This window comes from Cannabis sativa, chromosome 5, assembly GCF_029168945.1.
Source record: "Cannabis sativa cultivar Pink pepper isolate KNU-18-1 chromosome 5, ASM2916894v1, whole genome shotgun sequence".
NCBI lineage: Eukaryota > Viridiplantae > Streptophyta > Magnoliopsida > Rosales > Cannabaceae > Cannabis > Cannabis sativa.
In genome coordinates this window covers 9,573,684-9,593,384 of record NC_083605.1, presented here as the reverse complement: position 1 = coordinate 9,593,384, position 19,701 = coordinate 9,573,684, and the positions used below count along the sequence as shown (strand labels likewise).

The window sequence follows — 19,701 nt, the reverse complement described above, 5'->3', positions numbered from 1 at the left end:
GTACTTTTGGGTTACAAGTCCCGTCATTGATTGATATATTCTTAGTTGTTATTACCACTAACAACTTAACAAGAATCCCAATGCCAATACCAAAAATTGCGTAAACATTAACTCAGATAAATTAAGCCGAGTCACAAAATTTCTGAGCTAATGTTTTTAATATTTTCCAAAACTTCAGAGTATGTAATGTTTTTTCTGCATACGTTTTAATTTTTTTTTTATTCTAAAATAAAAAATAAATAGTATTTGAAAACTTTCTCATTCTTATATAAATGATGAGAGAAAAAAGTAAAGAAACAGTGAATTGATAGAAATTAGAAAATAATGAGAGAAAAAAGCAAGTTAATTTTGATTGGAAAGAATACAAAATTAGATTATGATTAAAAAAAATTGTGTGGATAAATTTGGAAGTTTTATTTTTTTTTTTTGTTATAAAAAACAAAAAAGTTATGTAATAGTAACGCACTATCCACAATATATCCTCCCAATTGTACGGGCCACGTGTCCTAACTTCCACCTCTCGTGAGGAAAAATCCAACCAAGAAAAAAAGAAGCAAAACCCAACTTCAGAATCTTCATTTTCAGTAGTCTCATTTTTTAAAGACAAGTTTTAGTTGTCTCTCGTTCTGTAATTTTGTTCAGATTACCAAAAAAAAAACCTTGGCCAGAGCTGTTCCAACTTGCAACAAGTTACGACATAAGCCTACCAATAGAAGAAGAGCTCAAACCAATCTTCAATGGAAAACGACACTCAAACTCCTAAAAAGCTTATGTTTCTCTCTTTCCAGCATCTAATTGCCCTTGCTGTGGTTCTTCTACTCTTAGCCAGTGGCATGGTTAGCCCCCAAGACATGTTTTTCGTCCTCTTTTCCATTGTCTACATGTTCTTACTATCAAAGATTGCTTTTCCAAAGCTCCAGGCTTCACTAGAGCCAACAATTTTCAGTCCCCAAAACAAGCTTCTTCTCATCTATGTTACCATTGGAGCAATAATTGGCCTTCTTCTCCCTATAGCATACATCTTGGATGGAATTTTTCATGGAAACAAAGAAGGAATAAAAGCAGCTGCACCCCATCTTTTCCTACTCTCCAGCCAAGTTTTCATGGAAGGTGTGGCCTTTTCCGGATGGTTTTCGACTCCTATTCGGGTTTTCGTCCCGGTTTTCTACAACTCTAGGAGGATTTTTAGCATCGTAGATTGGCTGAGGAATGAATTTTCTAAAGTTAACGAAGGATATGATGGCTCTTCTCCTATGAGACTTTACATTGGAAGAGGCCTTGCCATTGCTAATATGGCCTTTTGGTGTTTCAATCTTTTTGGTTTCTTATTGCCTTTTTATCTTCCTAAAGCCTTCAAAAGATATTACTCGGCTTACAAAGTTAAAGATTAAAGAACAAAACTATGTAATCTAAATGTAATGTAATAATTTGTGATGGGTATACGTTTCATCCCATCACATCAGTTTACAAGTTAATGTTAAGATTCAGAATCGAGATAAACACAATTTGAGATAAAACATTTTTCCCCCCAATTCATTACTTCACCTGCAAGTACTTACAACTTCTCGTAGAACTTAACAAAAGCCAAATGCGGCCTATAAGAACTGGAAAAAGGAAAAGAGAACATTTGCAAAAACAAGATGAGTGAAAGAAAAAAAACAGTACAGTACATGAGCTAGCTGCCATCCATGGCTGAAACTAGGGAACAGCAACAACAACAGAACACAAGGATAAGCAAATAAGCAAGCAAGCATATTAGCTCTGGCTATTTGTCAGTCACCCTTGGAAATGCATTTTCTATTTTTTTTTTTTTGGTTTATAAAACTCTTTCCTAACATCTTTTTGTGTCTCCAACACATCGATTCCTCGGATGAAAAATTGCATTTGGATGATGTTAAAACAAACAAATATACTCATGAGCTTTGTTGCAGCAAAAATATTTCAGACTTTTCCACAGCCTCGGTTGCTGCAAGCTGCACGATAGCATCTTTCCAATTCGCTCAACGCTGCTGCTGGGTAATCTCAACGTAAAATATTCTAACAGTATACCACTATCTCCGATCCAAACCTGTTTGGTATTTGCAAGAAAATTCAATCAAATTTAGTTAAATTAAAACTAAAATCTGACAATTTATTTAAAGATCTTAAAGTTTGATTGTTGTTAATGCGAATAATAATTTTTTTGTAGGAACAAATAGAGCACAGAATTGGAAAAATACATCAAACAAAGTACTACACAAAATTTGTAGTGTCTTTGATAAAAGAACACACTGTTAACCCACCCCACCAAGAAATGCAGTACCAGTGCTGAAACAAAAGTATAAATTCTTCCAAAACTGCCCTTTGCTCGTACAATCGTAATTGGTTATTTTATGTACAAGAAAGCTAGAATCAAAACAATAAGACAGAAAAACACGTACTGTTATATCTCTGGGAACCATTGCCATTTGACACTGGTACAAGCCTTCTTTCTTGGCCTAAGGATAAAATTTCCTGCATTCTTTCTGGCCAATCTGAATTCAACCTACGTGCAAAGTCCTCGACTTCTCTGCATAGAGAAGTAACAATGCATTGAGCTACTATCATATCAATAAACAATGGCCAATATGTACCCGCCATCCAGTAACGTGAAGCATGAGCAAAATATATAGATATTATAACACTAACAGCAAACATAAATATATTGTTTGTCTTAATTTAACAAAATCAATATTCAACATTTTCACCAAAAACGAGAGTAAGAACTTAAAAATTCAATTATGCAACCCCTGTTACCTGTCAAGCTCCTCCTTCATGGCTGGATCTAAATCATCATCGATATCAACATCATCAAAATCGAGCTTTGGGGAATAAGAGACTGCTGTAGAATCTTGCAACTTGGATGTTTTACTTGGAGATGCCATATTATTAACACTGCCATCGTGAAAAGAAAGATCATCCAATTCCTAAGTCACAGAAAAAGACACCATTCATGAGAAAAGCATAAAGACCTTAAATGAAACTATGCAAGAAATCCCATAGAAATGTTAATACACACAACCACATAAACCCCTTCCTCAACAAAAGCCCAGATACAGAGTAACAAACCTTATTATGGTTGCCATTTATATCATTTGAAGAATTCTTTATTTGATCCTTTCTTCTCCGATTTTTCTTCTTGCTCTTATTGCTTCTAGCCCCTTTTGACTCTGTCACCAAAACAAGTATAAGTTTAAAAACTTCAAAAGATACACACAAACATATTTAAAGGAATACTAATTTGAAAGATTCATCATGTTATGGTTACAGATTCTGTTTCTGTGATATTCAGAACCTCAACAAAAAGGAAACAATAAGGATAGCTCAAATGATCGGGCAAAAGATGGAAATGTATTTAAAACTGTAAAGGCAGAAAACAATCAGCAACTGTCAAAAATCAGGTCTCATTCCAGTAACATTAGCTCATGTAGTAGCATATACAACATAAAATTACAGCTTAAACAATTGTTGACCATTCAACTTTGCAGAGTTTGAACAAGAAAGGGAATAGTTCACAATGCAGAATTATTATGGATCCGTATTCATCAAATTTATGAATCTGAATGTAAGATCAGTTGCTACCAGTTCAGTCATTAAGCCATGGTGGATAGAAAGGAAAGTACCAACTGTATTTCCAAAATTGCTAGTAATATTTAAACAGCCCCTCTCATGTGTCAGATATTAAAAAACAAAACAGGCCCTGAATCCAACCAAAATGGGCAAGGAATGCAGGATTATATTGGAAGAAATATATGCATTAAAGAGGCTGAGCACACGGCATGAGTAAAACCATATCTTATAATTTTGTTCCAAGCAGTTGTGATTTCTTTACAAATAACAGAATTTAACATTTTGCAAATCTGCCAAAAACATCTTGATAAAAGAAGAAAGAAGAAAACTTCTTACTGGTGGCTAATACGTCTAAATAAAAGAATAAATGAACAATCTAACCAGCAAAATCTATTGTTAGGAAAAAAAAACATCAAACTAAAATGCACAATAAATTTTTTAATTAACATTCCTGTAATGATGTGGGAAGTTCAAATGTGTAGCATAGGAGAAAAAGACAGATATTTGCAGAAAGAATGGAAGAGAACTTCTCACAGATACCTCCATCTCCACCATTTATGAATGTCAAGAGATCCTCAACTGAGCGCTCATCCACACGCTCCTCTTCAACCTCAATATTCTACAATAAATATATCCATTCAGTGCTGGTGCAGACAAGCATATGCAAGCTGGAGTACTCTAATTTCATTACTGTAGCTATTTTGTATGCCATTCCAAATTAACATGCTTCTCAAAATATAGATTTACCACAAAAAACTGCATTCAACATATGCTAAAGGCTTCAAACTCTTCAAGTAAGAGTAAGCACCTTCAATTTCTCTCTTTCTTTTAATTCTTTTCTCTTCCTTGCATATAATCGATTTAGAAGGCGAATACGAGGATCATCGGTTATGTTTCGCAGAGGCTCCAACTTCTCCTCCTAAAAGAAAAACCAATCTACATAAAAAAACCATAAAACCCAAGCCGAAAATAAAAATAAAAGACGTCAGCTTTTTGCAAAAGGAAAAAAACCAACCTCCGTTAGGTCATCCGGTAAATGAAAGGTCTCACGTATCTCCTCCGGTGTTTTTCCTTCAATAATTCGCGCAAGTGCTCTGCTTGTGAGATCAACCAACGGCTTCAATTGGAGACTATCAGCAGCTGATGTCAGCTCACACAATTTCTTCGTGTCCATTCGGATAAATTTCTCATCATATGTTTTGCGTTCCTACAAATAAGAACTAATTGCTAAGTCCTTCAAAACTTAAGTGTGACTATGTATGTCCTATGGTACCAAATACGAAATGCAGCATGCGTGCTGATATGATAACTGTTGCCAAATAAGATATGGAAAATATTAAAAACTGATAACCTTACAAGGAAGAAATTTCAATTTTCAAGTTTACATTCCTCTAGCATGCATCAAGTTCATTGCGCAGGCTATGGATGGGGGGAAAGACCGAAGAAAAGCAAAAATAACATAAAAACTATATAGATAAATAAATAAAAAGGCCAACCTTATTTGAACGACCTGGTACTTGATGAAACCGGCAATAATCAAGTATTAATCCCAAGATAGCAGGGTTAACCCGTTGTGGAAGTGATATTGCATAATTTTTGGAAGATCCCATCCCCGTATTAATTACTTCTCGACATATCATAGGGCAAAACATAGCAACCTCCTCTTCTACTTGTTGAATTGAACCATCAGCAGTCTGAAGCCAGATGTAAGACTTCATCTAATGCACAGAATATAATTAAAATTTAGCAATGGATCAGTATAAGAACAAGAGCGGAACAATAAACCAACCCCTATTTAAAAACAGAAACTTTTCCCACCATAATATTTTATTTACAAAATTCAATCACACTTCGAAAGTCACAAAATTTTTCCAAGTGAGTTAATAATTCTCTATCTTAGCCTATAAACCAAAGAAACCCCCAACCCGTCTCCCTCTATTTTCATGCATATAAACCTTACTTCAGCCATAAGCCAATAATTTAACAAATTAGTTCTAGTGTAATTTCGGCATTAAATTTCTCATCTCCAAGAGAGAACCTTTTAACAATATCCATCTCAAAGAAATTGAAACCCTAACCTCTTAAGCAAACAAAGGGAACTTATAAACTTACCTAGGTCAAAATAACTAATAAAGAGTACAAGAAAATTCGCAACTTTAAATAGAAAATGGAAGTTAAGCTATTTTGCATACCTCAGGTTTTACTACCGCCATAACACCTTCTGACATTTGATGATGACACTACAATAACTTATTAGGATCTTTAAAACAACAAATCACTATATACAATTCCCTTCAACTTTCGAAAAAATGAAGAAAGTTAAGAAGCAAGAGAATAAAAATCCTCTTCTATAGGCATAGATTTTTTAAATAGAGATGAATAGTTTAACAACAACTTCCAAATTGATACAATGCTGAATCCCAGAAACAGGGGGATTGGCATTCTTATTGGCGCCTTCCCAGGTCGTTGCCTTATTCAGATGGGAAGCAACAAAGCCAAAGGGGATAACACAATGAAATGTGCCTGGAAATTTAAGATAATTTCACTTATTAGTTGTTACTTTAAAATTACTGCCTTCATAATGATAAAAATATCAAAGCAGCAGCAACCATAACAAGGATAAGAAAAAAAACACAAAAGAAAAAATGAAAAGCATGTCAATTGAATTTGTTAATGTTCCAGAAAGCAAATTGAAAACAATAACCCAGTATTAAAACCATAATTATTTACACATAAAATATCTTGAAACAAAGCAAATATTAAAAAAAAACTGAAAACGACAAACAAACCTCATTAAGTTTTTAAAAAGTACGTAATAATCTTCTGCTAGAAGAGGAGCTACATGGCAGGGAAATTTACAAAGAACCTCGTGGGTCATTGGTTCTTATATTCAGATCACGATATATGTATAAACTAACAAAACAAATTTTCAAATATCTTCTCACAAATACAAGGACCATAGGCTTAAGAAACATGTCCAACACTTGTTCCTTCAAGGATGCATATGAAGTCTGAACCCCCACCTCCTTTTTCTTTGTAAAATTTCAAAAAAAAAAAAAAAAAAAAACACTGTGTCCTTATCTACAAAGACAGACCCGCATCAATAGACATTTTTCTTCACACATAAATTTCATAAATTGAGTGAGGTTTCACATAGATATGAAACAATAATTGTTCCCATTCGTAATCCCAAACAAAATGATATATGACCGCACTATAAAATCCCAAACAAAATGATTCATTTAGACAAAATAAATAACTAAATATACAATAAATAAAAGCAATGAGCCAATATCGCCTCCTGGGGTTTGGGAGAGAAGATGGGGAACCATATACACTACAGCTCGAGCTGGGAATAAGATAAGAACCCACAACAAACAGCCTGAAGACAACCCCCATTTTCGATTAATAAACAAAAAATTAAATTCCAATCCTAATCAAGCTTTTCACCCAATAAACAAAGCAAAAACACCGAAACAAACACATCCATATAGAACAATACACTCAGCTTTTAAATTATACAACTATACACATGCATATGAGATATGCATATATAAACACTAGACAGAGAGAGAAGACGAAGGAAATGGAGCTTCGCGTACCTATAAAATGGGATAAAATGCAGAGAGATTTTTGACAGTGAATTTTGTGGGAAGCTGGAATTAGGGTTTCTAAAAGGTTTGGTTTTGTTCTTTCTCTCTTTTTTTTCTTGTATTTTTTTTTTCTTTTGTTATTACAATTTTCTTTTTTAATTTAATTTCTTTCTTTTATCTATCTCTGTGTAATATTTCTCAATATTGCGATTTGGCTAATGTGTCTATGGGCGGTTGTGTCCCGCACGTGAGCCTATCAAAGAATGCGTACACCTCGCACGTGCTGGTAGTTAGGGTATGTGGAACTGATAAAACAAAAGATAACAATTTGACCCGCTTTTTTAAAAACGATACGGGCCGGGTTATCTACTACGGGTTTGACCCGTTACGGTTATTGGGGGTTGAGATACAGCTTTAAGATAGATGGCGAGAATGGGTTGAGATGCAAAATGACCTTAAATTTAAAAGAAATAATTACATAAGGTACTATTTTTTAAAAAAAATTTTAAAAAAAATATATTTTTACATTTATAATTTTTTTTTTATATTTTTACGATTTTCTATAAAAACAACACGAAAATAACAAGAAAACTACATAAAAGTAACATGAAAATAACATCAAAATAATATTCAAATAACAAAAAATCATCAATAAATTAACAAATGTACAACAAAAAAAGACCGTGTTTTTTGTAATTAAAATCACAAAAATCGTAAAAATATTTAAAATTCCGTGAAACCGTATTTTTGTAATTTTTTTTGTTATTTTTGTGTATTTGTGAAATAATCCCTTAACTTGCTGCATTACATCAGTAATTTCCATCTTTTTGCTATTCCAAAACTTCTCATTTCGAGCTTTCCACAGTGAGTAAACTAGTGCAGTAATGCCTGCTGCAATTACCTATTTTTTTTTAATCTGGAACAGTTAGCTTTCCTCACCCATTTAATCAAGTTTTGAAGAGAAATAGCTTTGCTATTCCATCCCAGCCAGGTCTTCAACTGTCTAAGGCAATTTGCAGCATAACAACATTAAAAAAAATATATATGTTTTGTTGTTTCTGCATCAGTGTTGCATAAAGTGCATTCAATAGTATCAATTAGGTCATGTTTGAGCCATCTATCTCTGGTTTTGAGTCTATTCAGCATAGCTAACCACAGTAGAAAACTATGCTTTGGAAGATTCAATCTAGACCATACTTCATTGGTCCAAGAAACCTTCTCCAAGTTCTGATCAAACCAGGACATGCCCTCTGCTATTATGTATTCAGTAGCAGAAAATGTATTATGCTGTACAATGGCTTTAATTCTGTCTTTGAGTTCAACAATTTTCCTCTAATACCAAATTCCACTCATAGGAGCCTTGTATTCCCACCAAGCTTGTTGTTTAATGTACACACTATGGACCTATTTCACCCACAAGTTATTCTTCTTTTTTTCAATTGCCCATACATGTTTAACCATAGCAGCAGCATTCCAATTGGGGATATACATCAGCCCTAAACCTCTTGATTTTTTTTGGACAACATACCTTCTCCTAAGCAACAGCCCCTACCCCATTCATGAGGCTTTTACCTGTCCACAAAAAACTTCTACAAATGGCTTCAAGCTCTTTAATAATCCGTTTGAGAATGAACTGTTGGAAATTATTTTACCAGGATCTTAGATCTACTCACAAGTATGTTTATTAACATCCTAAATATGAACTTTCTAAAACGATAAATTAAACACATATAAAGTTAAGAAAACCTTACATTGATGCAGCGGAATTAATGTCTCCTTCCACTCAGATCTCTAACCCTTGAATCCTTTCTGTAGCAGAGTATAATCAAGATCTGAGCCCGAATGTCCTTCTTCTTCAAGTTTGATCCTTCACAGTCTTCCAATCTATGATTGAGTTACTGCTTGCTGTGTGTGGGCACTTACTCTTTCACTAGGGTCACGCAAAAGATGAAGGAGAAAAGAGAGAGGGATTTCGGCCAAGGTATAGAAAGTGGGGAATGCTCAGTTTTCTGAAGAGAGAAATTTCTGTCAGAAAGGCTTGTAAAAACTTGTGAATTGACTGAGCCATCACTTTCTATTTATAGGCAACTACTAGGTCTAGGTTTAGAATTATTTGGCATTAAAATAATGAAAATATTAATTTGAAAAACTAACTTAAGTGGCCGGCCATGGTGTGTTATTGGGCCTCACTTAATTTTGCAGTTTTATCAAATTTTATCTCTATTTTCTCAAAAACGCTAATTTTCCAATTCTAACCTTTTAAATGCCAAAACTAATTATTTAATAACTAAAATAGATTATTAAATAATATTGTCATTTAATTTAATTATTAATTAGACATAAAAAGTCCATTAATAAATAAATAAACCTAGAAACTCTTTTCTTTACAATTTCACCCCTGCTTAGTGAAAATTCATAAAATTAGACATAGTCTAACTTTAGAATTATAATTGATCAATCACGAATCAATTAATGAGTCTTACAAGCAGAATGTTCTCAACTAGAATGGGGACCATGGATCTATATGCTGAGCTTCCAATAAGTGAACCAAATTTACCAAGTAAATTTCTACTTATTAATTCTTCGTTGAATCCACTCTTAGAACTTAGAATTGCACTCTCAGACTTATATAGAGCATATTGTATGTTCCACGATATCAATATACTATCTCATTTAACCATTGTTATAATCTTATTGTGATTTAAAGATCCTCTATATAGATGATCTACATCGAGATGTGATTTCCTTACCGTTCTCACCCCTCAATGTATTTTGCCCCTTAAAACACTTAGCTACCTGTAAATGGTGTTTAGTGATCTAATAATTAGTCAGTTAAACAAGAGCTCATCCATTTACTTCTATTTGCTAAGCTCGAAGGGAATCATCACTTGACTTCTATACACCAGTAGAAGCTATAGATTCCATATTTATGTTCAGCACTCCCACTCAATCATACTATCATGTTCCCAAAATATACGTATCACCCTGACCCGAAAGTAGGCTTAACTAATAAATCTAAGAACATGAATAACACTCCTGAGTTGAGCCTAAGCATATCAGGATTTAGATTCTTTTAATCTTAAGATCAACTACTGATATTGACTTGGAAAGATATGTATAACGGTAAGTTTGTAATATCTTAACTTAGTTGCAATATCGGTCCAGTCCAATGTATACTCCATACATTCGAAACTAGTATACTTTACTAATGTCCTGGAAAGAACATAACACTTACTCCAAGTGTAAGTACACATCATCGCTGATTATCACATTAGTGTAAATCCAATAACACTGATGAATCAGGGACCAAAACTTTTGATTCATATGATCACAATCACATTCCACTGTGTTGACGATACTGTAATTGTGAATAATCATATGATCTGGATTTAACTGATTTTGTGTGTATGAATGTAATAAACATATTTAACATATTAAACCATTAGCATGTAAAATTCATGCAAACATCAATCACTTCAAATTTCTTATATTGATAACTAATCAGATTGTAAAGAGTTTTATTTAGGGCATAAAACCCAACATGAACATGATTTGACACCAGTACATGTGAATTGAAAGCAGGACAGATTTCACCAAAACCAACCTACCAGCAAAGGATAAGTGCCTGGCACTCCAAACCCTGATTCGAGAAGTCATCTTCTACACTAAGTTGCTGCATTCTGATGCAGAAACCCCTCTTGCACAGATTGGCACACCCAGGTATTTGAATGGATCCTGCTGCCTTATAAAACCCGACATGTCTAACACCCTTTTAATTTCATATCCACCCATTCCACTACAGTTGGTGAATTAGCATTGTTAGGCAACAATCCTAAAGTTGCGGAGAACAAGTTCAGAGCTTGCATCATTAAGTAGATACTTTTAAAATCTCCTCTACAGAACATTAACACATCATCAACAAAACTTAGGTGATTTAAACCCATTTCAGCACATCTCTCATGGTAGCCAAAGTCTTTTTTCTTCCCTAGCTTCTTCATTATTCTGCTGAAATATTTCATTCCAAGCACAAACAACAATGGTGACATGGGATTTTTAAAAAATTTTAAATGGTTTGCAATGTGAAAAATAAGATTTATATATTTTATTGTAAGTGTTGTTATTTTTTTTATATATGCATAGTAAGTAACAATTTAAACATTATTTTCGACATTACACATTATTTAAAATTTTCTCTAAATTTTTAATTAAATTTAAATAACTACAATGTAAGTGTAGAAAATAGTGATTCGAATTGTGTATCGATTTCATAGAATAATACATATTTATATACAAAGCTAGGAGATTAAATATCTACTAAATATCTAATTCTTTTACAGCTAATATACATCTAATATCTAACACTCCCCCTCAAGCTGAAGCATAGATGTTAATCATGCCCAGCTTGTTACAAAGATAATCAACCCGCACCCCATTCAAAGCCTTTGTAAAAATATCTCCTAGTTGTTCTCCGGTCTTCACATATCCTGTAGAGATCAGTCCTTGTTGAATTTTCTCACGAACAAAATGACAATCAATCTCAATGTGCTTAGTTCACTCGTGGAATACGGGATTTGAGGCAATATGAAGAGCAGCTTGATTATCACACCATAATTTTGCTGGAATAGAAGTCTTGAACCCGAATTCAGTCATAAGCTGATAAATCCATATTACCTCACACACAGACTGGGCCATAGCTCTATATTCTGACTCAGCACTGGATCTAGATACAACATTTTGTTTCTTACTCTTCCAAGAGACCAGATTGCCCCCAACAAATACACAATCTCCTGAAGTGGATCGTCTATCTACCTTGGAGCCTGCCCAATCTGCATCAGAAAAACACTCAATCTGGGTATGTCCATGATCCTTGTAAGCTATACCTCGTCCTAGTGCTCCTTTCAAGTAACATAAAATTTGCTCTAATGCTGCCCAATGATGAATTATTGGAGAAGACATGAACTGACTGATAACACTAACCGGGAATGCAATATCTGGACGAGTCACAGCTAAATAATTCAACTTTCCAACTAACCTGCGATATTTCTCAGGATCTTCAAATGGTTTCCCATCACGTGTAAGATGCACACCTGGATTCATTGGAGCATTACAAGGTTTCGCTCCCAATTTTCCCGTCTCAGTTAGCAAATCAAGTACATACTTTCTTTGAGACAGAAAAATACCTTGTTTACTCCGAGTAACTTCAATCCCCAAGAAATACTTGAGCTCCCCTAAATCTTTTGTGTTAAACTGGGTGTGAATGAAAGACTTAAGGGATGAGATGCCTTCAGTATCATTTCCAGTAATAACGATGTCATCAACATACACCACTAATAAAATGATACCAACAGTTGATCTTTTATAAAACACAGAATGATTTGACTTACTTTTCAACAAACCAAACTTCTCAACAGCCTGACTAAATTTACCAAACCAAGCACGAGGGCTTTGTTTCAATCCATATAAAGATTTGCGAAGATGACAAACTCGCCCTAACTCCCTCTGAGCAGCAAACCCAGCAGGTTGTTCCATATATACTTCTTCCTCAAGATCTCCATGAAGAAAAGCATTTTTAATATCAAGCTGATGCAAAGGCCAATGATGAGTAGCTGCCATGGAAATGAACAGTCGAACAGATGTGAGTTTAGCAACAGGAGAAAAAGTATCACAATAGTCCACTCCATAGGTTTGAGCATAACCCTTGGCAACAAGACGGGCCTTTAAGCGAGCAACTGTGCCGTCTGGATTGAATTTAACCGTGAACACCCATTTACACCCGATGGCCTGTTTTCCGGAAGGTAAATCAACCAAGACCCAAGTACCATTCGCAACCAAAGCATTCATCTCTTCTATCATTGCAGCAAGCCAACCAGGATGAGACATCGCTTCTCGAACAGTTTTAGGAATAGTGATAGAATCAAGAGAAGCAATAAAAGAGCAAGAAGAAGAGGAGAGATGATTATAAGACACAAAAGAAGTAATAGGAAAAGTACATTGGCGTTTACCTTTACGTAGTGTGCAATGGGAAGATCATCTGAGATTTCTGGATCTGATGACGAAGATGCAGGTGCAGGACATGAAACAGGAGGTGGAGGAGGGGGGCGCCTGGTGTACACTATAGGAGGCCGAGGGAGTGGTGGAGGTGGTAGAGGTGGTGGAGGTGTAGACATTGTGGGGGTGACGACCGAGGCAGGTGAAGGAACAAGAGACCCGCCAGAACATGTATCAGGCGCATAGGATGTGACAGAATAAACCAACAAATCATCATCCTCCCCCTGACTAGTAGAAGTAGTGGAAGATGAAAAATAAGGTGTATTTTCTACAAAGGTAACATCAATAGAAACAAGATATTTGTTGAGATCAGGACAATAACACCTATACCCTTTCTGAAGACGAGAATAACCAAGAAAGACACACTTTAGTGCGTTAGGGTCTAATTTGGTGACAGATGGACGGACATCGCGAGCAAAACAAACACTGCCAAATACTCGCGGAGCAACTAGAAATAATGACTTATTAGGAAAAAGAATTTTAAATGGAATTTCACCATTAAGAACAGAGGATGGCATGCGATTAATAAGAAAGCATGCCGTGGAAACTGCATCGGCCCAAAAAGGTTTAGGAACTTTCATTTGAAACAAGAGAGCACGTGCAGTTTCAAGAAGATGTCTGTTTTTACGTTCTGCAACGCCATTCTGAGGTGTCGTATCAACACAAGAAGTTTCATGAAGCATGCCATTAGAGGTCATATAAGATTGAAATTGAGCAGACGTGTACTCTTTGGCATTATCACTTCTCAAAGTACGAATAGATACATTAAATTGAGTTTGAATCTCAACACAAAAAGCAGAGAATATAGAAAACAACTCAGAACGATTTTTCATTAAATATAACCAAGTTACACGAGAATAATCATCCACAAAAGTAACAAAATACCTGAATCCAGGTTGAGACAAAATAGGAGAAGGACCCCAAACATCAGAATGAACTCACTCAAAAGGAACACTAGCACGTTTATTGACACGAGGACTCAAACTAACACGATGATGTTTGGCAAACTGACATGACTCACAATCTAATGAAGATAAACTACTATATTGGGGACACAGTTTCTTAAGCAAAGGAAGGGATGGATGACCTAAACGACAATGAGCCTCAAAAGCGGAAGCAACACTCGAACAAGCAATAGAGGTTGGCGGAAGTGGGTCAAGAACATACAAGCCACCAGATTCATGTCCTTTACCAATAATCTTCTTCGTCATAAGATCCTGAAACAAACAATGATCAGGAAAGAATGAGATGCAACAATTTAAATTACGAGTGAGTTGGCTAACAGAAAGCAAATTAAAGGACAAATCAGGTAAATGTAAGACTGATGACAAAGATAGCATAGGTGTAGGAACAATAGTGCCAGATCCAAGAACAGAAGCTGTTGACCCATCAGCTAAGGTGACAACAGAAGTGGGACTGTGAGACTGAAAAGTGGAAAAGAGACGGGAATTACTTGTCATATGATCTGTGGCACCAGAATTAATGACCCATTTTGAGGATTTGGAAAGAAGGCATGCATTAGAGTTACCTGAATCAGCAATCGCAGTGACAGAAGAAGATGAAGACTTAAGTGTTTCCTGATACCTTGAGAACTTGGCAAATTCATCAGCAGAAATAAGGACCGATTTTTCAGATGCATCACTAGTGCTTGCAATATTGGCAGAGTGTTGTTGTCGATTCTTAAACTGTAACTTCCTACACTCAAACTTGGTGTGGCCTGGTTTCTTACAATAATTGCACATGATGCTCCCAGAATTTGGTGTGCGGTTATCAGGTCCTTGTGAATTACTTCCTTTAAATTCACTTGGAGTAGAGTTTCTTTTCGGTGCAGAATTATTACGACTCACCAAGGCGCTATTAAGAGAAGTTGAAGAGGTAGTCTCTGTGCGAAGAACATGAGTAAACACATCTTGTAAAGAGGAGACATCAGAACTAGAGAGAACTTGTGACTTTGCAGAGTCAAATTCAGATGAGAGTCCTGCAAGAAAACTCATAATAGCCATCTGTTCTCGTTGGCGCTGTTGAATTTTTATATCAGGACTAAAGGGTAATAGCACATTAAGTTCTTCATACGTTTTCTTGAAAGCCATAAAATAATTCATAAGAGACTTATCTTGTTTCTCCGCGTGATAAAAAGCTTTGCAAACATCATATATGCGAGATATGTTGTCTTTGCCAGAATACAAAAACTCCAAGTAATCCATTAGTTCTTTAACCAATTCACAATGATTAATCAAACTAATTACCTCATGATCGATAGAATTTCGAATTTGTAGGAACAAGCGAGCATCCTCACGGAGCCATATTTTCCTTGAATCGTTTGTTTCTTCAGGAGGATCGTCAGTCAAGTGATCATCTTTGTCAATACTCCTCAAATACAGGCGAATCGTCTTACTCCATTCCAAATAATTCGAACCAATCAACTTATGGTCCGTGATTTTATACATCAATAACATCAGAAACAACAACTGATTTTGAATCTGATCTTATCTCTGCCATAATCTCAAAAGCAAACACAAAGGACAGAGAAAAAGAACAAAAGAACACCAAAGAATGAACACCCAAACACGAAGAAGACAAACAAATACCGAATTACAACCTAGAACAGATGTGAGTGGGCTTAGAAGAACCCAGTAGAGAATCGGCAAAAGAACGCTGTCGAAGGCGCCGTCACACGCGCCTCCACGCGCCGGCGCGTGACGGGCAGAAACTTCAGGCGGCGCGTGAGCCCCACGCGCGAGGAATCCGGCGACCGGACTTCGGGGTTTCGTAGATCGACGGCTGGGCAACAGGGCTGAGTGGGCGGTGAGACTAAATTCGCACTCCAAATAGGGTTTCCGAAAAATAACCCTAAACTCAAACCCTAATTTTTGCTTTTTTTTTTTTTTTTTTTGAAGAACCCTAATTTCGAATTTCGAATTTTGAATCACAATGCTTTGATACCATGTAGAAAATAGTGATTCGTTCGATTTCATAGAATAATACATATTTATATACAAAGCTAGGAGACTAAATATCTACTAAATATTTACTAAATATCTAATTCTTTTACAACTAATATACATCTAATATCTAACAGTAAGCGATTATTAAAAGGAATAAACTAAAAATTTTAGAAAAGATATACCCAAACGACCATTTATGGTCTACTAGGTAAATTTCTAAAAGTATATTTAAAAATAAAAAGGTTAATTACCCCCGAGTTTTGTACTAAATCATGCTCCCTAAATTTTGAAGACCGTTAAAAATTATCCTTAAACTATTGAGATTGTTTAATTTAAAGACTTTTGTCTAATTTTAATAAGAAAAGTCTAGCATAGATGAAAATTTAGGGGACATAATTTGACAAATGTCAAAGTTTGAGGGACATGATTTAGTAGATATCAAAGTCCAGGGAGCATGATTTAGTACAAAATTGAATGAAATTGGACAAAAGTCTTTAAATCTTTATCAGCCAGAAAAGTTGAGGGGACATGATTTATTATATCTTAAAGTTTGGAGTAAAAATACTAATTAGCCAAATAAAAATAGTAGGGATAGTGCAAGAAGAAAGAGAAGAAGAGAGAGTGAGAGATGTGGTGGTTTGAGAGAAATGATTTATCTGGGTTTTCGGCCTCTTCCACAGCTGAACAAGTAACTGAAGGGATTGATGGCTCTGGCCTCACTGCCATTGTTACAGGTTAACCTTTTTTATTTATTTATTTATAAGTAACTGGTTCAATTTCCTTATCAGACTAATAAACAAATTAATTCATATTCACTGATACTTAAATTTAAGTTTGTATATATTTTTGGGTTGAATATATATTGCAGGAGCATCAAGTGGTATTGGGTTTGAAACTGCCCGAGTTCTTGCATTACGTGGTGTCCATGTGGTTATGGCAGTTAGGAACAGAGCTGCTGGTAATGAGGTCCAAGGTACAATAATTAAGGAAAACCCTTGTGCAAAAGTTAATGCCATGGAGTTGGATTTAAGCTCAATCGCCTCAGTGAGAAAATTTGCCACAGAATTCAATTCCTCTGGTCTTCCATTGAACATTCTCATGTAAGATAAAATGGGTTCAATTTGACTGAGTTGTATTGTTGTGTCTCTCATTTGGGCTTTGTGTAAGCTTTTTTAATATATTTTCTGTTAGAGGGTAATGAAATTTGCCATTTGAGAAAGATTTCTTTACAGACACTGATTTTTCTTGTTTCAAGTAATAATGCTGGAATCATGGCAACGCCATTCATGCTTTCCAAAGATAAAATAGAACTACAATTTGCAACCAACCACATAGGTAGGGTACATTCTTTTTACTCCTATTGAAAATTATATCCAAAAATAATGACAGAACAAGTTCATCTGATGTTCTTCTCATTCTGCAGGCCATTTTCTTATGACAAATCTTTTGTTGGAGACCATGAGAAGAACAGCACTAGAATGTAAGAGAGAAGGAAGGATCCTGAACGTCTCATCCCGCCGCCATAAATTCTCTTACAAAGAAGGGATTCGTTTTGACAAAATCAATGATCAATCAGGGTACCATTTAGAATAGTCATTTGAGATAGAGTATGGTTTACTTTTGTTGTGTTTCTTTGTGTTTGAAAAGTTCTTACCTTTATGATAAACTAAGTGCTTTAATTTGATCTGAGTCATACTTTGGTTGCTCAAGCAATCGGGTATCTGAGGTTCGAATCTTCGTAGGTACCCACATAGCAGTTGTTGTAGTTTTGTGCTCCTTAAATATATAGGTGTAAGGAACCTAGCTTAAAAAAAGGGATATGGAGCATAAAAAAAGCATAATCCATTAAGGAACTAGATAAGCTTGTTCTTTCAGAATTAAATGATTGAATCTGTTAACTTGACAGGTATAACTGTCTATCTGCATATGGCCAGTCAAAACTTGCCAATGTTTTGCACATGAATGAGCTTGCTCGAAGGCTGAAGGTAGGACTCTAGTTCACTGTTGAAAAAACAACTGAGCATACTTGATCAGTTTTTATTTGATAATCAAAGTACAGTTGGCCTTCCTCTACCCATTAGTTTTTTGTCCCTCTAAACAGGAAGAAGGGGCACAGCTGACCGCAAATTCACTGCATCCAGGAGCAATTTACACCAATCTTTTCCGTCATCACAGCTTTGTCAGTGGTAACAACTTTTTTATGCCTATTCCCTCTGTTCAATGTTTAGTGTTATTATTTGCATCTCATTTATATGTCACTAGCATCTGAGTTTGTAGCCTTGAGTAACTAATGTTGGTTTTTTTCTTTTAAATTTGATGCAGCTCTTGCCAGCCTAGTTGGTAAATATTTTATGAAAAATATTCAGCAGGTAACTAACTGATACTACTGAGATGTCAATGCTTCTCATGACTTGCCCTGTCTGTCTCTTTAAGTGCATTAGTCTTGTGTGTGTCCATCCATACATACATCTGCAAAATTTGATTAAATCACCTTGATGAAAGAGAAGTAAACAAAGATACATGTTTCGGTATTAGTATAAATAAGCCTTATTTGGAGGCTTATTCAGATAGAGAACATAGATATACATGTATTATAGAATGTGTGTAATTTGTGTATATGTAAATCATTGCTTATTATTTGTTGAAATGGTGTGAGTAGGGGGCGGCAACCACGTGCTATGTGGCATTACATTCAGAAGTGAAAGGGAAGGGCGGTTACTATTTTGCAGACAGTAACATAGCAGAAGCAAGTTCACAAGCTAATGATCCCAATTTGGCAACCAAACTTTGGAACTTCAGCTCAGATTTGATTAACAAACATAGTAATGTATAAAAGTTGGACTATTCACTGTAAATGCATCAAAAAGTAGTGCTCAACATTCAATTTTATATCAACATTATGGAACCAATGCAATCCGAATTCCAATACTAAGGTGGTAATTATAATCATATTATATATTAAAATTCATAGTGTGTTTGAATATGAAGTGATAATTACAAATGAATTCCTAATATTTTATTTAGCAAAATATTTAATAATTACATAAGAAAATAATATTTTTTTTAATAGTTAATAATTGAAATGGAATTTTTTTAATAATTACACTCAATTTTCATGAAGGCATCAGAATTGAAATTCCTCAATTACTTTCTATATACAATTATAGTGTAATTATACGATCAAACAAATATATCAAATTATACAATTACCGTAACTTTCTAAACAAGCCTTTAGTAATATTTATTGATGTGAATAGTATTTTACAGGCTTGGGTTGGATAATGAATGTTAATAGAAAAATGAAATTTGTAATATTCAAAAAAGGGTGGTGTTGGTGTAGTAGCACTTCATAAGCAAAATAAAATACCAAAAAAATGCTTTACATCCCAATTGAAACAGCCTCCCCTGTGCTCGTGTTCGGGATGAATAGAAAGGCTCTCAAAATACCATGGATGAAAAAGATTAAAATGTGCATTGACTTTCAAAGGTATGTAATTTTCTCCTTTGATAAAGTCCCAATTGTAAGA

General features: G+C 35.0%; 3 protein-coding genes across 4 annotated transcripts; 2 read left to right on the top strand and 1 right to left on the bottom strand.

The window, feature by feature from the left end:
* Window positions 1-603: 603 nt before the first annotated feature.
* On the bottom strand, window positions 604-7,370 carry LOC115716081 (SKP1-like protein 21). Of its 2 annotated transcripts, XM_030644793.2 has the most exons (10): window positions 7,191-7,370; window positions 5,781-6,111; window positions 5,085-5,306; window positions 4,604-4,795; window positions 4,397-4,507; window positions 4,129-4,207; window positions 3,088-3,188; window positions 2,776-2,945; window positions 2,421-2,548; window positions 604-2,068 (listed from the first exon to the last, which is right to left on the bottom strand). In XM_030644793.2, exons 2-10 carry the CDS (start codon window positions 5,814-5,816, stop codon window positions 2,052-2,054), a joined length of 1,056 nt encoding a protein of 351 aa, XP_030500653.1. In that variant the 5' UTR covers window positions 5,817-6,111; window positions 7,191-7,370; the 3' UTR covers window positions 604-2,051. The 2 variants fall into 2 exon arrangements, with proteins under 2 accessions (XP_030500653.1, XP_060971368.1); XM_061115385.1 differs by lacking the exon at window positions 5,781-6,111.
* On the top strand, window positions 738-1,517 carry LOC115716083 (uncharacterized). Its single transcript, XM_061115386.1, has one exon. The coding sequence runs from the start codon at window positions 738-740 to the stop codon at window positions 1,389-1,391; it is 654 nt and encodes a 217-aa protein (XP_060971369.1). The 3' UTR covers window positions 1,392-1,517.
* Window positions 7,371-16,748: 9,378 nt separating the features above from the next.
* On the top strand, window positions 16,749-19,138 carry LOC115716082 (short-chain dehydrogenase TIC 32, chloroplastic). Its single transcript, XM_030644794.2, has 8 exons — window positions 16,749-16,908; window positions 17,043-17,274; window positions 17,430-17,509; window positions 17,598-17,751; window positions 18,081-18,159; window positions 18,276-18,360; window positions 18,497-18,543; window positions 18,834-19,138. The coding sequence occupies exons 1-8, from the start codon at window positions 16,803-16,805 to the stop codon at window positions 19,005-19,007; spliced, it is 957 nt and encodes a 318-aa protein (XP_030500654.2). The 5' UTR covers window positions 16,749-16,802; the 3' UTR covers window positions 19,008-19,138.
* Window positions 19,139-19,701: the final 563 nt, after the last annotated feature.